The following is a 21,101-nucleotide window of genomic DNA, read 5'->3' as shown; positions in this document are numbered from 1 at the left end:
AGTTGCAGTGTGCCCTTCACCCTGGTATCTGGGCCTCGCTGGTGAGACAACCCAGCGACATTCCAAAGAGAATTATTTGTGATGATGTTTTTAATGACATGGACACTCTCCCCAGTGTAACTGGATAGGAACCCCCTACAACTGCAAACAAGGTCTCATACTCAGGAATTTGTCAGTGTTTATGACAATGTTTAAAAAATGGCTGACAATCAGGGCCAAAAATTAACTTCAGTTTTCTGGGTAAATATCAGGGTTGCTATTTGTGAACAGGAAGACAGAAAAAAAAGCACCGAATAAGAGAAAAATAAGAGTATTGAAAGTCAAAGCAGTTTAATGTATGGTTTACAAACATTAACAGTACGTACACACGTCTAAGCATGCATATGTATCTTCCACTACATTGCTTTACTTTAGCAGACGGCCTTGCATTTACACTTCGATTAACTTATTAGGAACACATTTCCTAATGTTACATATTGGATTTTCTTACCTTAGTCAGTATTTTCATCTACTTGCGTGGTCTAAAATTTGGGTGAAAATCACTGCAATCATGGCTGCAACTTGAGTTGACGTACCTGAGCTAGCTAGCGTGGGTCCCAGAGCAGCAAAGCCATAGCAACCCATGCTTTAGCATGGGCTAGTCAGCGAGTAATTACCCAGGGTTCTGGATGGGCCATGCTTAAGCCTGTGCTGTTACAGCTTCACCACTCCAGAACCCAAGCTAGCAATGTTAAAGCTAGCTCAGATACACCTACTCAAGCCCCAATCAGATCCCGTGACTGCAGTATAGACATACCCACAGTTATAGCTATAGATACATCTGGACACTCCTGTCTTATACTGGTTTGGACTGTGAGGTGAGTGAATCTGTGTCCTATGAGATGACTACTGCCCTTTTCTGTCCCCCATCTCCTGATTCTCTCAGCTATTGAAAAGTCTTCCTAGCAGCCCAGCGCAGTCTGGTTCTGACTTCCCTTCCAGGCCTTTATGTTTCCACTCCGGACTCAGTCCTGAGACACTTGTGAGTTACAGATCGTGTCAGGGAAATAAAAGAATGACAGCTCCAAAGGGAAGAGGACATCTCAGCCCATCAAAGTCTACATGCACCAACAATCCAGTCTGGAGTTAGCACAATGCTTCAGTATAAATATAATCTGGCTAAAAAAATCCCCTGCATCGATAACCATAGGACCTGCAGTATGTTACTGGAAGGCATCTACAGCAGATTAGAAATAATTAACTGAGGAAACCCACTGGAAACAAACGCCGCTTTTACAAGGCCGCCTTGACAAATGCGGCATAAAAGCCATTTATTATAAACAGTCAAGCACTACATGTAGTCTTAAACAAACAAATAGGTTTAAGACACTCTCTTGGGAGATAGAAGTGACTGCTTGTGACAGGTACAGGACCGACAGCCCTGGAACCTCATTGCCTCTGTCTGTTCATAGAACAGATGCATCTCTGCTGCTCATGCTGTAATTGCCTTGCCATTGTTCCTCAGCCCTGACTGAAAGGAACAACACCTCCAAAAAGAGTCTGAAAGGGGTTCAGTCCCAGGGCCCGTTCCATCCTTAGCCTCTGTACTGAGACTCCCAGTAAGAATGCTAGATAGCACCAGCTGAGATGTAGAGTCCCGTTCAGTAAGAAACTGGAGTGAGACCGCCAACTCATTCACACAGGCCACCGCAAAGCTTTGAGATGTGACGAATATTGACAACATAGCATCTGTCATTGCCAAGAATCCGACAAGTTTTTACAAACATCTTTGAAATGCTCCAAGTTAGAGCTAGGTGAAATTTTTCAGCTAAACATTTCCCGCCCCCTCCCCCCCCACAAAAATAAAAATAAAATCCAGATTCAGGTCAACTGCAATATTTTGCAAATTCATGTCAAATTCACCAAAATAATCTCAGTTCACAATAACTCACCCCTCCCAAAATCCCAAGACATTGAAACATTTTATTTTGACATTTTCAAGATGAAACACTTTGATTTTGCAATTTGAAAAGACCTTTTGGTTTGTAATGCACTTCAATTTCATTTTAAAAATGCTTTAAAAAGCTCAAAAAACAAACAAAACATTTTGGTTTTTGATCGAACAAAATGCATCATTTGCTCTGTAACTTTTTTTTTTAATGTTTTGTTTCACTGAAAAATTCAAAAAAAAATTCATTTTGGGTTAACATTAAATATTTTGCCCTCAATTTTTCAGAATGGCCAGCGGACCAAAAGTCAGTTATTTGTACAGCTCTACTCCAAGTCTCATTACCCTCCTGCCCGCCCACTAACCTACCTACCTACCTACCTTCCTTTCTTAATGGCCTTGTGCCACTGCAAGGGCTGTGATTCGGAGCTACGGAAGAATTGTAGGAGAGATGATTGCAGCTTTGCCAGGACATGTGTAGCCATCATATGACGGTGTGACAACATCACAAATCCCTGAATCTCACAGATACTGTAGTGACAAGGAGTTGTGAAAATATCAGGCTCTTCATGTGAGAAGGACCCAAGGAAATCACCACTGCCCTAAACATTTAGGGCAGCTTAGTGGCAGCCCCATATAAATTAGAAAAATAAGATTCCTTACAGTCCACGTGGAAGGCATCTGCCCAGCTGCCAACTCTAAAATGATCAATTTGCAGATACACCAGGTGGCTTAAGTGCAGCTCTGCATTAACTGAGCTGCCAGGGGCTACAAACCCAGCCGATTTCTTTGTGAGATTTCTGATACTCCTGCTTCCGGACAGAACCTAGCAGTACAGATGTAGCAAAAATGAAAGATAACGGGGTGATTGGGGATAACAAGGGAACTTACACAAACTTCACAAGAAATTTGAAAAAGTCTGGGCAAAGTTTCACGTTGGTCATTATTTCAACCAAGGGGAGAAAAAGTCCAAGGGTCACAAGGTGGGTTAGTTCAACCACAAGTTGGTGGGCTTGATGCAGAAATCAGTGGGTAAAAGTCTAAGAACTAAATGATCATTAATGGTTCCTTCTGGCCTTAAAAAAAAATATCTATGATTCAATGGTGGTGAAAGAAAGAAAAATGAATGATGGTGGATTATAATTATCTGACATGACATTTTTCCTCCTGAAGGATCCCAAAGGACTTTAAAAATTAGCATAGAGATGTAGGGTTGGAAGTCAACTTAGAGGTCATCTAGTTCATCACCCACTGAGGAAGCACCAAAATGACACATATGCACCCATCCACCACCTAAATGCAACCACCTCTGGAGAAAATCTGTATGATTCATCAAACACTGCCCAACAAAAGAGTGCAGAATGAACATGAAGAGGCCTCTCTCTCTTTTTCTTTAGATGTTCAGCGTCAGCTGGTTAAACATGTTGAACAGTTAGGAATCCTCCTGTGATGACTTTGGCTCCTAGTTTTTCCCCAGCAACTTTCCCATCCCTGATAATGGAAGAATGTTCTTTGTCAGGTAGACATTTGCCAGTCTGAGTGACTGTCCCAGCCACGAACAGGGTAAACATTACGCAACTAAAGCACTGTCACATGCATTCTTGTCCTGTATTCCTAACCTCATGCAAAGTGTGTTCCAACTGCTGTTGGGTCAGAAAATCTGACAAATTATTTAAACAATGGGAGGGGAGATAAAACTAAGAAGGGGGGGAAGCTATATTAAAAAAAATCTATAAATGATAGACAGCTCCTGTTTTCTTTAGTAGGAAGCAAAAATACAATTTGATTCCTTATGGAAAAGCCCCATTTAACTTACTAGGGAGCAAACCAATAACAGGATTCCATAGAAATTACTCGAAAAACCTGTAGTATTTTACAGAGAATGAGACTCTTTCTAGAGGTTTAAGAAATACTATAAAATTCTGCAGTAAGGATATTATTCTCTGTTAAATCCTAGACAGTTGTTTCAATCTCTATTAAATATAGCAGGGTTTTCCCACAAGGACTGATTCTGTTACAAACACAAAAATCACAATATTTCCAACCCTGCGTCTCAAAAGTCATGTGTCAGGCCCCCTCCCCCCAATAATGTGATTGACTTAAAAATTATTTTTTTAAATGATGCATTTGGCTTTCTTTTTATTTGCCTTCTGGTTTTTGAGCCTTTAGACTTCATATTTTCAAGCTTTCTTCTGCCCCTGTGAGGGTAAGAAGTTTTATTTTAAGTAAAAAACAAAAAATTGAGATTCTCACATAATCATATGACTCCAGGTGCTGGGGCTTTAAGAAAAACACCAAATCTTGCAAGACTCATGATAAAACAATGAGAGTTGGCAACACTGCATCTAGAGGTGTTAAGAAAGATGGTAGTCTTGACATTCATGCTTAGTGGAATTTTTTAGATAGGTTCAAGGGAGAAAGAGGTTCTCCAGCTTGGTCAGTTTCAGAGAAACAGCAGCGTTACCTGTGTGGAAAGTATCTACATGATGAAGAAGTGAATAATTGCTAACATTGCACTAGGCTCATGTCTACACGACGAGTTAGGGATGTGATTCCCTTGCTCGTATATACATACTTGTGGTAGCTTGCTGAGAGCGAGCATGAATATAAACATCAGGATAGCTGCAGTAGCACTGGTTGAAGCAGCAGAAGCCTGCCTGAGCATGTAGAAATCCACCTGAAACTGGCGGGTACATACGTACTTGAGACAGCTCAGCCATGCCTCCACTGCCACTACCCAGAATGGCTACATTTATATCACTATTTATACTCCAGCCAGGGCTGGCTCTAGCCATTTTGCTGCCCCAAGAATGGCGGCACACCGCGGGTGCGCTCTGCCGCTCGCTGGTCCCGCAGCTCCGGTGGATCTCCCGCAGGCGTCCCTGCGGAGGGTCCGCTGGTGCCGCGGCTCCGGTGGAGCATCCGCAGGCACGCCTGCGGGAGGTCCACTGTGGCTGTGGGACCAGCGGACCCTCCACAGGCATGCCTGTGGGAGGTCCACCGGAGCTGCCTGCCACCCTCTCGGCAACTGGCAGAGTGCCCCCCGCGGCATGCCGGCCCAAGCACGCGCTTGGCGCGCTGGGGCCTGGAGCCGGCCCTGACTCCAGCTAGCTTGCTGAGAGTGAGCAGCAGTATGTGTATGTGATGAGGACAATCATACCCCTAGCTTTTCGCTGGGTCCTGCACCATTGAAATAAAGCGTAAGGTGCATCCAGGTGGTCTAAGCATGGGACTAACTCAGTTCTTCTCTTGGTTCGGACACGGCTGTCTTACTGACCTTTGGGAAGCCACTCAACTATTCTGCCTCGGATCTCCCCTTCCACTCAAGGGGGATAATTACTGTCACTTATGCAGCACCAATGTTAGGCAGATACTTTCACTTACTTAGGTGGATTAAATATGTAATGTCTGTAAAACGCTGATAAGTGCTAGGATTATTAAATTATTATGATTAACAGTGTCCCCTAAATATCTTGATTGGCTTTAAGCACTCAAGAGCACTCAGTAGTTTTGGAGCAGAACACAGCGTTCTCAGCTATGTTAGTATAAAAAGCCTAATAGAAGATAGCCATATTTTATGCTTTGCCCAGGCAGACTCCATGCTCATAAGGCGCCTTCCACACCCATTCACCCGCTCACTATTTTCTCCTCATATACTTATTGAAGGGTTTTCACAGTGCCCCACAAAAGAAGTGAGTTTGTAACATAGTTCGTGCAAAGAGGAAACACAAATCCATGCTCAGTCATCTCCACCCAGGGATTGCCCAGTACATCTAGGCTTAGATGTTCGCTGAGTGGCTATGGATTTTGAGATCCCTTAAAGGGGCCGGATTTTCAGAGTGTGGCTGCTCAGCACTTCTGGAAAATCAAGGCCTTTAAGTGTCTCAGATTGGGCACCCAAAAATGGAGACATCCACAATCACTTTCTGAAAAATCCTCCTTCTAGCCTGTAAATGGTTTGAAACAGGGACTTTCCTATGCTGAGCCCATTGCAGGTGTTCAAAGGACATAGGGTTCATTAGAATCCTAGAAACAGAGGGCTGGAAGGGACCTCATCTAATCTATCCCTCATTCTCTGGTAGGATTAAGTATGCCTAGACCAGTGGTTCTCGCAAGTCTCTGAGTGCGACACTCCTTATAAATTAAAAATGCTATTATAAACTATGGAGGTGAAGCGGGGTTTGGGGGTGGCAGCTGACAGCTCGTGACCCTCCTGTAATAATCTTGTGACCCCCTCAGGGGTCAACCCCCCCAGTTTGAGAAACCTGGACCTAGACCATCCCTGGCATATATTTCTCTAACCTGTCCTTGTGTTTGGTATGGTGCTGGTTTCCTGTGATCTTTGCCATCAGCTAGAAAAATCAAAAGCTAACTTGCAAACACAGCAGCTGTTTTCTGCCCCAGAACGTAATGCTTTCCTCTTGCAAAGGCCTGGGACAGAGAAGGCCCTCAGATATCTTCCTAATATAGTCAGAGTTCCTGGTTTATGGAAAGGTCGGACAGTTTTTGTAAAGCTGGATCAATTGTTCCCTCTCCCCCCTTGTAGTTCCACAGCTTGAAGTGTAGAGAGATTTATTTCTCCACCATCTTCCCTCCCCACCACCCCACTGCAGCCTGTGATGATAGGAACCTGCATAAGAATCACTGTCCATGGGCTTGTGCTTTTCGTAGCGCTATCCCCATAATGTAAAAGTCTGTTTATTGGCCTTGGCTACTGTTTGGCCACCAACTTGTACAGCCTGTGAAATGTTTTATTGGCTTTTCCATGTTTTCTAGGCCAACCAGCGCAGCATCTGCTCCAGCCCAACCACGAAAACTTCAGCTCCTGATGGCCTTTTGTTAGACTAAGGCCTTAAGAGGCAGATTCCTTCAGCACTCAGGATAAGCAGCCAATTCAATGACCTAGGAGGAGGAGCCCAGCATAGGCAAGAAGCTTTCCACTGCTGAAGATTTAAGTAAAGGTGGCCATCAGGTGCAGGTTACAGGACCTAGGTGGGGGCAAGGATTTGGGGGATGCTGGACTCCACACCCAGAGTCACAGGACTGAGTTGAACCCTGAGGCGGGGAATTTTCCTGTCTCCATTTTCCTTAGGTAACTCATGTTACTTGGTGCTCATGTCACTCAGAAGCCTGGAGCTTCATGAGCCTTGGGGAGCTTGGGGGCGGAACCTGGGTTTGCAATGGAAGATGGTGAGTTTCACTTGGCTTTGAACATTCCACGTAGCTCCAGCAGTGCATTGCACATCCCAAGGGGAGATTTCACCTTTGAGCTACCAAGCCAGGCATTTATTCTTACTGATAAGAAGAGAGCTATAATCACACAGATTGCTGTCGTGATGATCAGATGATTATTACAGGATCAACCAGAGAGTAATAATCAGGATCATTTCCTGTCCCAGGTGGAGAAGAAATACAAATATCTGCCTCCAGCTCAAGGAGCAAATCTTGCTTCCCTTCCCCACCTCTTGCAGGCATCAGAGACCTGGTAGGCAGCAGAACTGGGTGGTTCTGATGTGCAATGGGGTTAGCAGGGAGGGAGTTTGTATCTTATGTGCAATATGGAGCTGTGCTCTGTGGACTTTCCGCCCATGCTGGGCTAGCGGTTGAGGAGCCGAGCTTCTGGATCAGTACCTGTGTGGACTTGCCGGCCGAGCCAGTCCCCCCTATACAGCAGGAGTAGGCAACCTATGGCACAGGTGCCTAAGATGGCACATGAGCTGATTTCCAGTGGCACTCACACTGCCCAGGTCCTGGCCACCGGTCCGGGGGACTCTGCATTTTAATTTAATTTTAAATGAAGCTTCTTAAACATTTTTAAAACCTTATTTACTTTACATACAACAATAGTTTAGTTATATATTATAGACTTATAGAAAGAGACCTTCTGAAAACATTAAAATGTATTACTGGCACATGAAACTTTAAATGAGAGTGAATAAATGAAGACTCAGCACCCCACTTCTGAAAGGTTGCTGACCCCTGCTCTAAAGGGAGGCCTGCAGCAGTAAGAACCTTACAACACTCTTAAGGCGGCAGTAAGGTTCTTCGCATACGGCTCACTTGCTCAGGGCCAGGATTTAGCCCTACAAGCTGTAAAACTCTGCTTGTGTCTTAGAAGCAAGGAAGCCCCAGTCTGTCTCTCCTTCCTGGAGCCATAGCCTTGAAATAGCAGCAGGATAACAAACACAGTGGTCAATTCCTCAGGCATCACAGGAATCCCACTCTCTGTGGCCTGGTGCTGTCACCTCAACTCCCTTTAAAGAAAGCCCAGGAGCAGAGAAGTGCAGCCCTCTCTGCTCTCCTGGCCACAGTCCTTTTGTTACATTTCACATACACCAGGCCTGAAGGCAGCACTCCAGTGCGCCACTCAGAGTGCACTCCACACAGTTGCCTTCTGCGTAACCTCTCAGCTACACAGGCCACTGTTTTAAAATAGAATGGAGGACCCAGCCCTCATACTTACTGACCCCCCTTTTCACTAACAGAGCCACAAGCACTGCCACATATGTCAGATCTGCACCAAAATTCAGTCCCCACTGATGTCCGTCCGCTTCCATGGGAGTTGGATCACGCATTAAGGTACTGATCTTGCAAGATACAGTGTCGCAGCAGGGGGAGGGAGCCTGAATAAATATCAGTGAGAGCTGGGCTTCTGGTCCAAATAGCGCGGAGAGTGAATAGGTAAAGGCTTTATGAGAGGACCTTCTTAATCAATCAGACTGTGTTATTCAGATACTAGTTAATTGCTCTTCCTTGGTTTCACTACAGGAACCCTTATCTAATATAGAACCAGTTGATCAAAGGGCCCCAGCTGCTGGATTAATTTTGATATCATCATCTCACCTTAAAAGGTCTGCAATTGGTCTTCCTCCAATACCCCTCTATGGCCCATCATAGTAGTTGCATGGTACCAGAATCCTTTTGCAGGTTAGTCTGTAAAGGGCTCCCTCAGCCCCAGCACTCACTCCCTCTTGTGGTCTCATCTGATGCTGAGGTTTATGGCTTTTGGGACACACTGCTAGATTTGTTTATTTGAGCCAGGTTTCTGCTGTGTGTGAGTATCTGGGAGGGGATTTATTGGTAGTGGTGCAGAATGAATTTCTGTGGGGCTTGTGACTGGTAATAGCCAGAGATTGTTTGGAAGATATTTTAATACACAGCCCACTGTTATGTGGGGCGAGAGAGAATTTACTGAATAGGGATCAGAAAAATGTGTCTCCCCCAAAATAGGATTCTGGAGTTGGAGGAAAGAGCACAAAAAGAGCAACTGCAACCTCTAATTGTTTTGGGGAGCAGGAATGCTGGTTCTCTTACAATTTAGGAACCAGATGGATATTATTTGGTTGAAAATTTTGCCTACTTGATTTGTTTTTAGTCTCCTGGGCTGGGGAATTAATGTATGGCTAGTTTCAGTTGTGGATGAATTTTTTATGGACTGCTTATAACTCCCTGAAAACAAAGGCTGACAATGCAAATGCTGACACCACTAGAAGGCACTTTTATTTGAAGCTTCACTGGCTTCAAAACAAAAACACCCCATGAACTACAGGCGGTGTCTGGACCCCAAGCCTAACATCTTATTTTGGACAAACTACTGTAATATGATCTGCATGGTTTCTGTGGTGGAGCTACCTTGCTCATCATGGACAAAACAGTTTGCAAAGATTTCAGATAGTGAAAGTAGCCAGCAAAATGGGACCAGCTAAATGGGAAGGTTTGGTTTTGCTTTTCAAATGGTTATATCTTAGCCAGCGGCCCTGCTTTCAGCTGCACTTTGGGCTAGAGGGCAAAAGTGGAAAAAGCCTTCCTCCTTTTCAGATTTCCAGCTCAAAAGTGAATTGAGTGAAACATTATTTGCTTTGTGGGTTGCCACTCTAATTGTTTTGAAAGTGTTAATTTCGCTAAGTTATAGGGTGCATAGTTTATATCCATTATAAACCTGTTTATGGGGACAAGACCCTCCCATTCTGCTGGTGTCATAAAGTTCTAATTACCCCCAATAAAACCAGAAAGGCTTCTAACAGCACACTGTACGGACCTAACAGGACAATGAACAGAACAGTAAAATATTGCAATTGCTGGGCAATGCCAGTTGTATACCTCTGGCATTAGAATCTAGAATCAGAACCAATGGAAGTAACCCAAGGTTATAAAGAACAACTTGTAAGATTCACATAGAAACTGAAGTGATCAGAACCAACTTTGTAATGATCGGCCTGCTTTTTGCATCCAGATATTGTGATCATCACTTGTACAAAAGGAATTCAAGGGTATGCTACAAATATATTTTTTTTATCGCGATGCAGCTCAGTTTGATGCATTAGAGGATACAGGGCTAGCTTCTTAGAGGATACAGGGCTAGCTTCTTAGCTGGCGTAGCTGCACTGGATTTTAATGGTATATCTCTAGTTACACCACCTAATGATCTATCTGGCCTTGACAATACTCCCTGCTGTTTGGATACTGATGGTTTTCTCCGCAGCTTGTTTAAACTGGCTGACTTGAACTGCAAATACACCTCCCTAGATTAGAGTGACCAGATGTCCCAATTTTATAGGGACAGTTCCGATTTTGGGGGGCTTTTTCTTTTATAGGCACCTATTAAACCCCCACCCCCATCCTGACTTTTTACACTTGCTGTCTGGTCACCCTACCCTAGATGACTGGCTCACCAGTCACCAACCGTGCCCACATTAGTTATGTGGATGAGATTCAAGCAGGAAGAGATGACAATGAATAGGGGAATTTTAAGGTTATTGCTCACTCTTTACTTGTTTCTCAGTCCTGACCCTGGGTCCAGAAGAGGCAGTTTAAGTAAGATTGCAGTGCCATTTTACAGAGCCTGATCCTAAGCCAGTCAATGAAAAAGACTCCCATGGGTGTCGGGGAGCTTTGGATCAGACCCACTGTTAACAGGAACTTGTCAGGATGTGTGTCCAAGGCACACCATGACATTTGCAGGGTCTCTCTCATTACACTCTGGTTTAATCACTGGCTCTGTGTGATCTGATGAATTTCATTCACTACAAGTGGGAGAAGAGATCAACTGTAGAGTTAACATTGAGCTGGATAATAGAGGCTCTGTTCTTCCCATGAACCAATATTTGCTCCTGTTTCAGGTGGTATTTCAGGCTGTAACGTAGATGCTGGGGGGCTAATGTTTATGAGTGTTTGCTCCATGACCCTACATTGGCTTCCATGCACTGCACCCACGCAGACTATTCTCTGTTCCTGACTGTATGAACTACCTCTGCACAGGCCCCGGGCTGTATTTGGGACATACTGTGTGTGCCTGTTCTGGCTGCTTCCAGGTGCCAGCCTGCATGGGACCCAGTGACACACGTTGCCTCATTTGCGAGTAGACACGCCCACAAGACCAGCTCTTGCCTTGCTTCTTTGTATGCAAACCCTAGAGTCTGCCTACGTTATCACGTGAAAATTGACAGCAGAATGCTTTGAGCTTTAATCTCGTCAATATCCTGATTGTTTTCGGGACTCTTGAAGATAAAAATGGCATAAACCCAGCGTCTATGGGAAGGCATTGAGTTAACAAGATAAAACAGTCTGACCTTCGAATCAAACAGACAATGGAGAACACCGATAAATGTGCTATAGGAAGGGACAAGTTCAGGAATTAGAAAAATCCCCTTATGATAGTAGTTGTGCTATTTAAATAGGCTGTAAAATATCCATCTCTGAATACTTAAAAACTACGGTTAAGGGTTAGATGGATGGATAGCCCCAGAGGATTTCAGATATGTATTTTTTTTTTAAAGGGCCCTCTAGGTACTAACCATGGTACTCACACTCCCTTCATTGAAGAATGCAAATCATCTCTTTTTAACCAAAGTGTTATACATAGGAAGGATTTTGCCATTGCTCCATACATTCAAATCCCAGTATTTCCTGTCCACAGAAGTCATTTGGAGAGGGAGGCTGGAGGAGGGGGGCTAGGAAGTGGGGGCTGCTGCAGTCAGGCGCGCCATTAAGCTGTTAAGGCATTTAGTGCTCCAGACAGCTCCACACATGGTGCAAGGGCAGTTCAAATCCCAGCATGGACAACCATAGTTGAGGTCGGTGAGACAGTTGGTATGGGGACCTGCCAGTCAATTGCATCTTGCTGCTTTCTTGCAGGCATTACTCTGATCTGATTAAAAATGCTTGGGGAAGAAGTCATTAACCAGCAATCTAAGGGTCATACAATCCACTGGTAGGAGTTAGCAATGAGATCTCAACTGGAGCCCTGAATCGGAGCACCCTATATATTTCTGGAAGGGGTAGGAGGGGAAAGGTACTGTTTGATTTGAGCCCCTGGATCTGAACCTGACCTTAGGATTATGCAAACAATGTTGGATCAACAGTGGAGAGGGACCCCATGTCTGGATCCATTTCTGATGCGTTCTAAGACAGCAGACTTTCATAAAATTAGGGAGTTGAGAGATTTCCGCCATTCAGGGCCAAAAAAACCCAAAAAAAGAAAACAAAAGAAAACAAAAAAACCCACATGAAAGCAACTCACAAGGGGTTTATACTGTTGTATCCAAGCCTGATCTCTGACCTTAATTCAGCCTCAGACCCAAAGCCTAATCTAGATCCACATAGGTCTGCCTCTAACACCAACACATCTGGACGTTGCTGTGTCCTCCTTAAAAGCCCCCCACCCAATCAGTTACCAGTGCTAGTCAAGGGGCAGCCCCAGAAGAATGGATCTGGATGCTTTGACAGACCCCCTTTCCACACCCCAAAGATCCCTCTATAGAGGAAAAATCTTATTACCGAAAGCCCTTTCCCCACTCCAACCCCCTCCTCACTCTCCAAAACCAGTGTTAAAATCCTACTCCCTCTGCCAGGCACCGCACCATCCCCAGACTGAGATCATATATTGCATCTCTCTGCTTGTCTAGGCTGCTCTGTTCTTGGGAGTAGGTATGAAAATATGGCAAGAATCCTGTTCTCTGAAGAAACCGGTTTGCCCTCTGCAGACAGCAGTGCCCTTCAGCATAGCCAGAAAGCTGCCAGTCACACATGCGCCCGACATCCAAGGCCAGCCTTACTCATATCCCGTGCCAATTTCCTCCTCCTTTGAGGAATCCAATCAATATGAGCACCAGCCTCCAGCAAATTCAATCAGTTCCCACAGCCAACCCCTCCTGACCTTTCCAAGGGGGCCTTTCGCCAATTGAGTAACTAGATCAGGGAGGCAGCCATCACTCCTGGCCTGCTCAAAAGAAGCCTCAGAATAGGCTGTCACTGGGGCCTATATCCCGGGACAGCTCCTGCTGGCTGAGTCTAGTGCTAGGAAAATAAAGACCCAGGCTTAACGGCCTTCCAGCCTCAAGATAAATGAACATGGTTACAGCAATTGCAGTCCCCCTAATAGAAAAAGACAAAGGATGTCATGGAGCGACCCAATACGCCGTGGAAGGATGAGGACACATCAAAGGCAACAAGACTTGTTCAAAGCCCCAGCTTAACTGTCAATTAAGCATGCATCAGGGGGACAATGCCATGACAACGCAGGGCTGCATGCTGGTGTATTATTGTGAAGCCGGGAGGAGAACACTGAAAACAGCTGATTTTGCTGACAATGTGCTTGTAGGGCACCTTGTAAGCAATCAGCCTATGACAGAAGGGCAAACTTCTTCCCTGCCACCTCTATTGTGTGGGACATTCCAGGGTTAGGGTCACATTCTGGTCATCATGTACTTGCTGTACGTGGAATGGATGCATTGCCGCTGGACGAGTAGCAATCCTAAAGCTTTCCTTACTGACGGCAAATAGACTCCCCCCACATAAGCCTGCTTTTATACTCACATTACCATAATACGTTCAGCACCCATTCAGAAGTGCCTTCCATTTATGTTCTAAAATATATCCCGCCAGCAACTCTGTGCTAAACCAGCATAAATCCAGATGGACTCACTTTAGCTTCAGTGGAGTCACTCTGGATTTACACTGGTGTAAATAAAGAGTAGGCCTTGGTTCCAGTAGGGCTTGTGTGGTTGCAGAGTCTCAGGGAGGATCTTAATGTCCTAATTTGTGTGTGTTACTATCTGATGCTTGTAATGCAGCCAGAGCTCCAGGCGGGGGTGCAATGGTAAATGCAAAGTGAGACATATACACCGTAAAATAATTATTTACCTCTCACCATAATGCAGGCAAGAAAACGACATATTTCCAAGGTGGGTCGTGGGACTAAATTCACTGATGTCTGAAAACCACACTGAGATCTTGGATGGACAGCACAGAAAAAAGCATCCCCCCATTTGTTACCCTAGGTGCTCACTCTGAATGAGGGAAGATCGTTAAGTGATACGTACCAAAGAGATGCATCAGGGAGCTGCTTTACTGAGCATTTAACAGAGAGGGGCCCAAACAGGCCCTGTGAGTCTGAGCCTGTACAAAAAAACGCTTCCTAGTGCAAACAGCTTCAAAATGTGCCCCCTTAATCCCCTGTGATATTTGCCTTCTGTCTTCCCCAGCCCTCTGTGACTTTTTGTTCCCTTGCTAACTCCGTCAAGTCCAGCTGATCAGTTGCAGCATCCCAGCAGAGATGCAAACCAGTCGCTTGCTTGTGTTAATACTGATGCACAAAGTGATCACCTGCTGTCTGACTGACGCGACTGACCTGGTAACAACATGTTAATTTGTAGCATAGGTTAAAGTTCCACAGGTAACCCACTTCCACATCCGTGGACTCCTGGGAACAAGCCACAGGCGGCTCAGCACAGAAAGTGGACATTTCACATAGTTAACCAGCAGGGATTTGGAGCAATCAATGTTTTGAATTGCTCCGCTCTGGCTCAGCTCCAGCTCTGGGCAAAAACCTACTGGTCCATGCTCCAGCTCCGGGCTCCACTCCAAAGCCCTGTTAACTAGCATCAGTTCATACAAGCATGAGGCCTAGGGTCCCTGCAAACAGTGATGCAGAGAACAGGAACAGAAAACAAGGCTGTGTGTTCTGAAAAGAAAATAAAGAAAACCCATACAGTGGATGGAGCGAGCCCATGAATCCAGCTTCTCTCTTTCCCCACCAAGCCCATGGAAGTCCCTCCAGGTGAACAACCGCTTATGTGGAGGGGTTGTGGCTGGGCTCAGGAGAAGTAGAAAATCCCACATGATGCTGCTTTGAGTAGCACAGAAGGGTGAGACCATCCAAGACTGCCACCCTTATCACTACTACAAGCATGTGTCAAATCTTACCTTCCCCTGTCGCCAGGAGTTAATTAGCTTTGTCTGCAAGTCAACAATAGGGCTCCAGTAGTTAGTGGCTTGTGTGTGGAGGGGGAAATGTGCCCCATTTGCTCATTCCCTAGCTAGAGAGACAGTTCTTATTCAAAAGGGAAGTTATCTGAGTTAGACTGTAAGAGCTTTAAGGTCAGGGACCATATCTCACTATAGAGTATCACAAGTAATCTGGACAGACAGCATGGTTCTTTTATCTTTGCCCCAGCGCTTATTTTGTAATGAAAGAGGTGCCGGGGCTCAGGGGATTTGATGCTGGGCTCAAGTGATATTTTTACATTCATAACTGATGTGGCAAGCCCAGAGGTGCCGGGGCTATGCCCTGGCACAAATTACGCACTTCTTTGCCCTCATCCTCCACTTGTCTTTCCCTTCGATTGGCAGCTCTCCCAGCAGGGCTTGTCTTTATTAGTCTTTGTAAAGCAACAGGTATATCTAAGATGCTATAGGATAAATAACACAGGCACCACTACAAAAGTTTTTCTTCACCTGCTGACAGTAGCTCATCTTAATTAATTAACTTCTTAGAGTTGTATGACTACTTCCACCTTTTCATGTTCTCTGTATGTTACACACACACACACACACACACACACACACACACACACACACACACACACACACACACACACACACACACACACACACACACACACACTTTCTTACTAGATATTCCATTCTATGCATCCGATGAAGTGGGCTGTAGCCCACAAAAGCTTATGCTCAAATATATTTGTTAGTCTCTAAGGTGCCACAAGGACTCCTGTTCTTTTTGCGGCTACAGACTAACACGGCTGCTACTCTGAAACCAGTAAATAAGGAGGGATTTCCAAGACACCGACAGCTCCTATCCCTGCCCCATGGATTTTAGGTAGGACGGATTGCTCTGATTGTCTCTTTACAGCAAAAGAGGAGGATGCTGTATTGTTCAGTGAACCATCAGAAGGACCCAACAGTGAGAGCGGTTGACCCCCACGCGACCCTAGTGCTTGTCAGAAAGCTGCCCTCTTTTGTTTGCCTCTTGAGCTTGCTGACTTTGTACTACAGGTACAAAGACAATGGGGATTGTTTTCCCAACAATGCCTCTTGCCCCACACCACTCACTCAAGTCAGGGACTTCTCTGATTAGCCTCCACTCTCTGCTAGCCTTGTTCTTTTCCGATTCCCTCCTGTCCCCTGCCCCGCAGTGATGCCGTCTCTGGTTTAAATCTATTCAGAGTTTTCTGTTGATTTGCTTTCAGTCCTTCCCCTTAGTTGCAAATCTCAGACAAATGACAGAGCAAGAACATGGAAACGGAGCTAAGTGTGAAAGGGAAAAGAATGGAGAGAGACCTTTATCCCAGACAAATCACCTGGAAAGAGAGAAGTAGTTCTGTCTCCTCAAGGAGTTTAACTGGGATGTGCGGAACGGAGGAATAGGGCACATGCAGGGATCTACCCTCATCTTTCATGGTGGAATGAGTTCTCAGTTCCCCAAGCCAAGCCTGCTCAGACCAAAAGACCATAAAACACTGTTGCTTTTTTCTGGCTGGGGTGGGGAGGAGGAGGACGATTCTGTGCGTTGCAAGTTAATGGTCACCCCAACACCAGAATGGAGGCCAAACCACCCCTTCCTTCCAGAGCTCCTCACCCAAGTCTTCAGCATGCTGAAAGGCCAGCATGCCAGGGGATCATGCAAGCGCAGCAGTGGCTACCCTATAGGGAAGAGCTGAAGAGCTATGCAGCTGGTAACACCCTGCACTCCCCAGCAAAACAAAGCACAGCACACATTAAAATCCAGGTGCAGCCTTCATAGGATGGGTTATTCTGAAGGGCAGTGGGGTGGGCCTATGCCAACTAGCTACCATCACAGGCAGTCCCCGGCATTATTCTAACTCTGCCCCGCTGTCAAAGGGCCAAGCTGCACCAGCAGGTTGGCAAGCCTGCCAAGAGAGCAGATCTGGGCATGCGCCTCCCTCTGTGTGTGTGGCTAGTTGACAGCACAGTAGCCACACACACACCATTTGTACCCACAGTATCCACGTAACCATACTCCGTTTTTCTTCCTATGTGCTCCCTGTGCCTTCCAGCCAGTTAAACTCAGAAGGACACATGCAAGGAGAAGTGTTTGTTAACCCCAGCTGAGGAAACACAAGGCACGAAGTAGTGAAGTGACTTGCCCAAGGTCACAAAAGTAGAGCAAGGGAAAGAACCCAGGTTTCCCGAACTCCCAGCCCAGGGATCTTCCCTAGAAGACCATTGTCTCCTCCTTCCTGACGAGGACAGAGACAGGCGCCCTTTTGGGAGTGAGTCGTCGATATCCCGAGGTGGAGTGATGTGCTAGTGAGGCAGAGGACGGTTTCTAGAGCCTTGATCTGCAATCACTGTGGCCTAGATGTCAAAAAGCACAGCCATCCCCTGTGTTGGCCATGGGAAAGGAGTCAAGGGCTCTTCACTGAGTGGGGCTGGGAGGGAGATCACTGCTGGGTTTGGGGAAGGGCAGGATGCAGGGGGAAAAGAGGAGGGCCTCTGCACAGTCCAACCCCATCTTTTGATCTGTAATGCTGAGGTGGCTCAAAGGACATCGAGTGGCTTAACCTGCTGCTTTCTGAGTACCTGATCAATCCACTCTTTCAAACCCCCCTCAGATCCCATCCTCAAGTGTTTGGTCATGGGGGTTTGTAGACATGTGTGGTCACAGGGGGGTTAGATTCTCATGGATTAGCTCAACCCTCCTGCCTAGGCCTGAAGCAAATGCAAAATCTCAGTGCAAAAAGTTCAAGTCAAATGGGCTAAGTTTCACCTAGTTCCAATGCACGATTGTCATCCGCTCCTCAGCTCAGTGGGGACCTGGAGGCTCCACTTGACGCGGGTTTGTGAATCTTAGCAATGCTTTGTGAGTCAAGAATGGATTCATAAGTAACACCCCAAAGCAGGGGAGTTTCGCATGGCGGAAGTTTGGATGGTGCTTATTTCAGGAGAGATTGACTTAGCAGCAGTTTGAAGGAGAATTACAGGGGACATTTCATGTAACAAGGAGACAAATTCTGCTTCCAGCTACGCTCATGCAGCCCCATTGATTTCACATCACAGGTCAGATGAATGATTCTTAGGGTCACATTTAGGCATGAAATAAATGGGATGCAAGTTACATATTGGGCCACAGGGGTCGAAAGCACGGAACCTTGCTCCAGTTTGTGCTTAGTGGGTGTGCAGAATCAGGGCCGGTGCAACCATTTCGGTGACCTAGGATTTGGGGGCAGCATTTTCTTTGGCAGCAACCGCAGCGGCCGGATCTTTGGCCACCCGAGTCGCTGCCGGCATTTAGGCAGAGGGAGCTGGGGAGTGAGGGGAGGGCTGCCTGCAGCAAGTAAGGGGGGTGGGGGGTGGCACGCAGGGGAGCTCCCCGCCCCAGCTCACCCCTGCCCCGCCTCCTCCCTGAGCACGCCATGGCTGCTTCACTTCTCCCGCCTCCCAGGCTTGCGGTGCCAATCAGCTTAGGCGCCGCAAGCCTGGGAGGCAGGAGAAGTGAAGCAGCGACAGTGTGCTCGGGGAAGAGGCAGAGCTGGGGTGAGCTGGGGCGGGGGGGGGTGCCTCAGAGCGGAGGCTGGGGGGTGGGGAGCTGCCACGAGGGGGGGCGCCTCAGGGCAGGAGCGCGAGGGGGAGAGGGTGCAAGGTGGAAGTTTCACCTAGGGCACAAAACATCCTTGCACTGGTCCTGTGCAGCTATTGCATGGGGACTATGTTCCACCCTGCCATAAATTGTTGCATTTGCTTACACTCCCCAGTGTGGAGGACGGGGTTGTGTTTTGAAAGTGGAACCACATGGCTGCTTTATCTTTCACTCCTCCAATTATTACTGCTATTTATTTGCATTGTGGTAGCATCCTAGGAGCACCATGGTGCTAGGAGCTGTACAAACACAGAACAAAAACACGGGCCCTGCCCCAATTAAATCCTTCTTAGTTGCTTTTCCTGCTGCATCCTTTTTTCCCCCAGTAAAGTCACTTGCACACCCAGTGAATGCCAAAGCAGTGCAAGCTATATACTTCTCTGGTTCCGGCTAGTGTAAGGAATCAAATCAATGTCATAAAACCAGCAAAAATCAAGAGGTTCCACCTTGTCGAAATCCAACTTGCAATCAATACACAAACATCAGTAATCATCATCGACCGCTCTTCTCCAACACCTTCACATTTGTACTACGGTAGCACCTAGCAGGCCCAGCTAAGATCAGAGTCCCATTGTGCCAGGTGTTTTATATACACATACTAAGAGAAACAGTCCCTGTCCCAAGGACTTTAAATAGACGAGACAAATTAAAGCCTTAAACTCTAACCCAAGTCCAGGTTTGGGAAAGCACAGTACCACACCCCTGCATTGTACAGAATTGATGCACAGAGGGGCGAACGGACTTGCCCACGGTCACAAAGAGAATCTGTCGCAGAACCAGGCCTCCCGAGACCCAGTCTGGTGCCTTCACAACAAGCCCATCCCTTTTCTTCACAGACAATATTGCAACAAGCCACACAACCACCACCCTGCCACTTAGGGACTCTAGCCCTATTTTATAGGCAAGGGAAACAGGCTAAAATCACTCCAGCTCAAGAGACAACACAGCTAGATCTCCAGATTCCTGCTTCCCACAAGAGTGTGATCTAGCAATTTCACCGCCCCAAGTATGGCGGCACGCCATGGGGGGCGCTCTGCCGCTCGCCAGTCCCGCGGCTCCGGTGGATCTCCCGCAGGCGTTTCTGCGGAGGGTACGATGGTCCCGCGGCTCTGGTGGAGATGCCGCAGGCGTGTCTGCGGGAGGTCCACCGGAGCCATGGGAGCAGCGGACTGTCCACAGAAACGCCTGCGGCGGGTCCACTGGAGCCGCAGGACTAGCTGACTGTCCGCAGAAACGCCTGCGGCAGGTCCACCAGAGCCGCCTGCCACCCTTCCAGCAACCGGCAGAGCGCCTCCCGCGGTGTGCCGCCCCACACACGCGCTTGGCGCGCTGTGGCCTGGAGCCGGCCCTGATCACACTTCCTTCCCCACATACGAAAAGAAGCGGTTTGCAAAACCAGTTCCCACTCCCCTTTGCACACGGTTATGTTCTCACTTACCTGCCATTTTGCTGGGGGGCGAAGAGCTGGGCTGAGTGTGATGGGGCGAGTTGTGGGACAGCAGAAGGTTCATGCTGTGTGGCTGGCCCGTGCTGTAGGCGTCCATGGCCAGCTTCTGGCGGAAAGCTTCCTCTTTCCGTCGGTTCGCGAACCAGTTGTAGACGCGAACCTCCGTCACCAAGTTGGATCCCAGCCCGTGCGCTTTGGAGGGGGACACTCCTCGCTGGAGACATTCCGCCCTAGGGGGCGAATGAAGAGAACACTTTGGAACGGGTCGCCTGCTGCTATGAAGTCCATAACGATACATCGCATTTCCATAGCCCTTTACTGGTTCAAAGCACAATAGTGAGTGCATCCCCATGACATCTCTGCACAATTCCCACTCTATTACTAGTGGGGAAACTGAGGCAGAATGGGGAAGGGTGACTTGCCCAAGGCCACACAGTGAAACAGCAGCACACCAGCTAGACCTCCTCTTTCACAAGGCATTTTATGTAGGTGTTTATAAGATCACCCGTCCATGGAGGGTACTTATCTGGCCCATCACCTCTTGGTATTTATCCTCACTACACTCTGGTGAGATGGGGGTTACGGCACTGCCCTATTTTACAGATGGGGAACTGAGGCACAGAGAGACAATGTGACCTGCCCGAGGTCCCCCAGGAATTATGGGGGGGAGAACAGGGAACTGAACACCTGTAACCCAAATCCCAGTCTAAGGTACTGGATGACCCTTCCTCCTGCTTGCACCTTGCAGCTACAGTTCCAACCCTAGCCAAAACCCATTAGGCCAAAGCAGCATGTAAAAAAGTTAATAAAATAAAAGTAAATTCTCAGCA

The 21,101-nt window shown here is 46.9% G+C and overlaps 1 protein-coding gene across 3 annotated transcripts in view; it reads right to left on the bottom strand.

Moving 5' to 3' along the window:
* HNF1B (HNF1 homeobox B) overlaps positions 1-21,101 on the bottom strand; it is a 62,040-nt gene that overhangs the window by 19,697 nt on the left and 21,242 nt on the right. For all 3 annotated transcript variants that reach the window (XM_050929384.1, XM_050929383.1, XM_050929385.1), the window contains exon 4: positions 20,263-20,501. In XM_050929384.1, coding sequence (XP_050785341.1) covers positions 20,263-20,501 — 239 coding nt within the window. The remainder of the gene's footprint in view (positions 1-20,262; positions 20,502-21,101) is intronic.

Source organism: Gopherus flavomarginatus, chromosome 19, assembly GCF_025201925.1.
Source record: "Gopherus flavomarginatus isolate rGopFla2 chromosome 19, rGopFla2.mat.asm, whole genome shotgun sequence".
Lineage (NCBI taxonomy): Eukaryota > Metazoa > Chordata > Testudines > Testudinidae > Gopherus > Gopherus flavomarginatus.
Note: the sequence above shows the minus strand (reverse complement) of the source record. Positions and strands in the feature narration are given on the sequence as shown.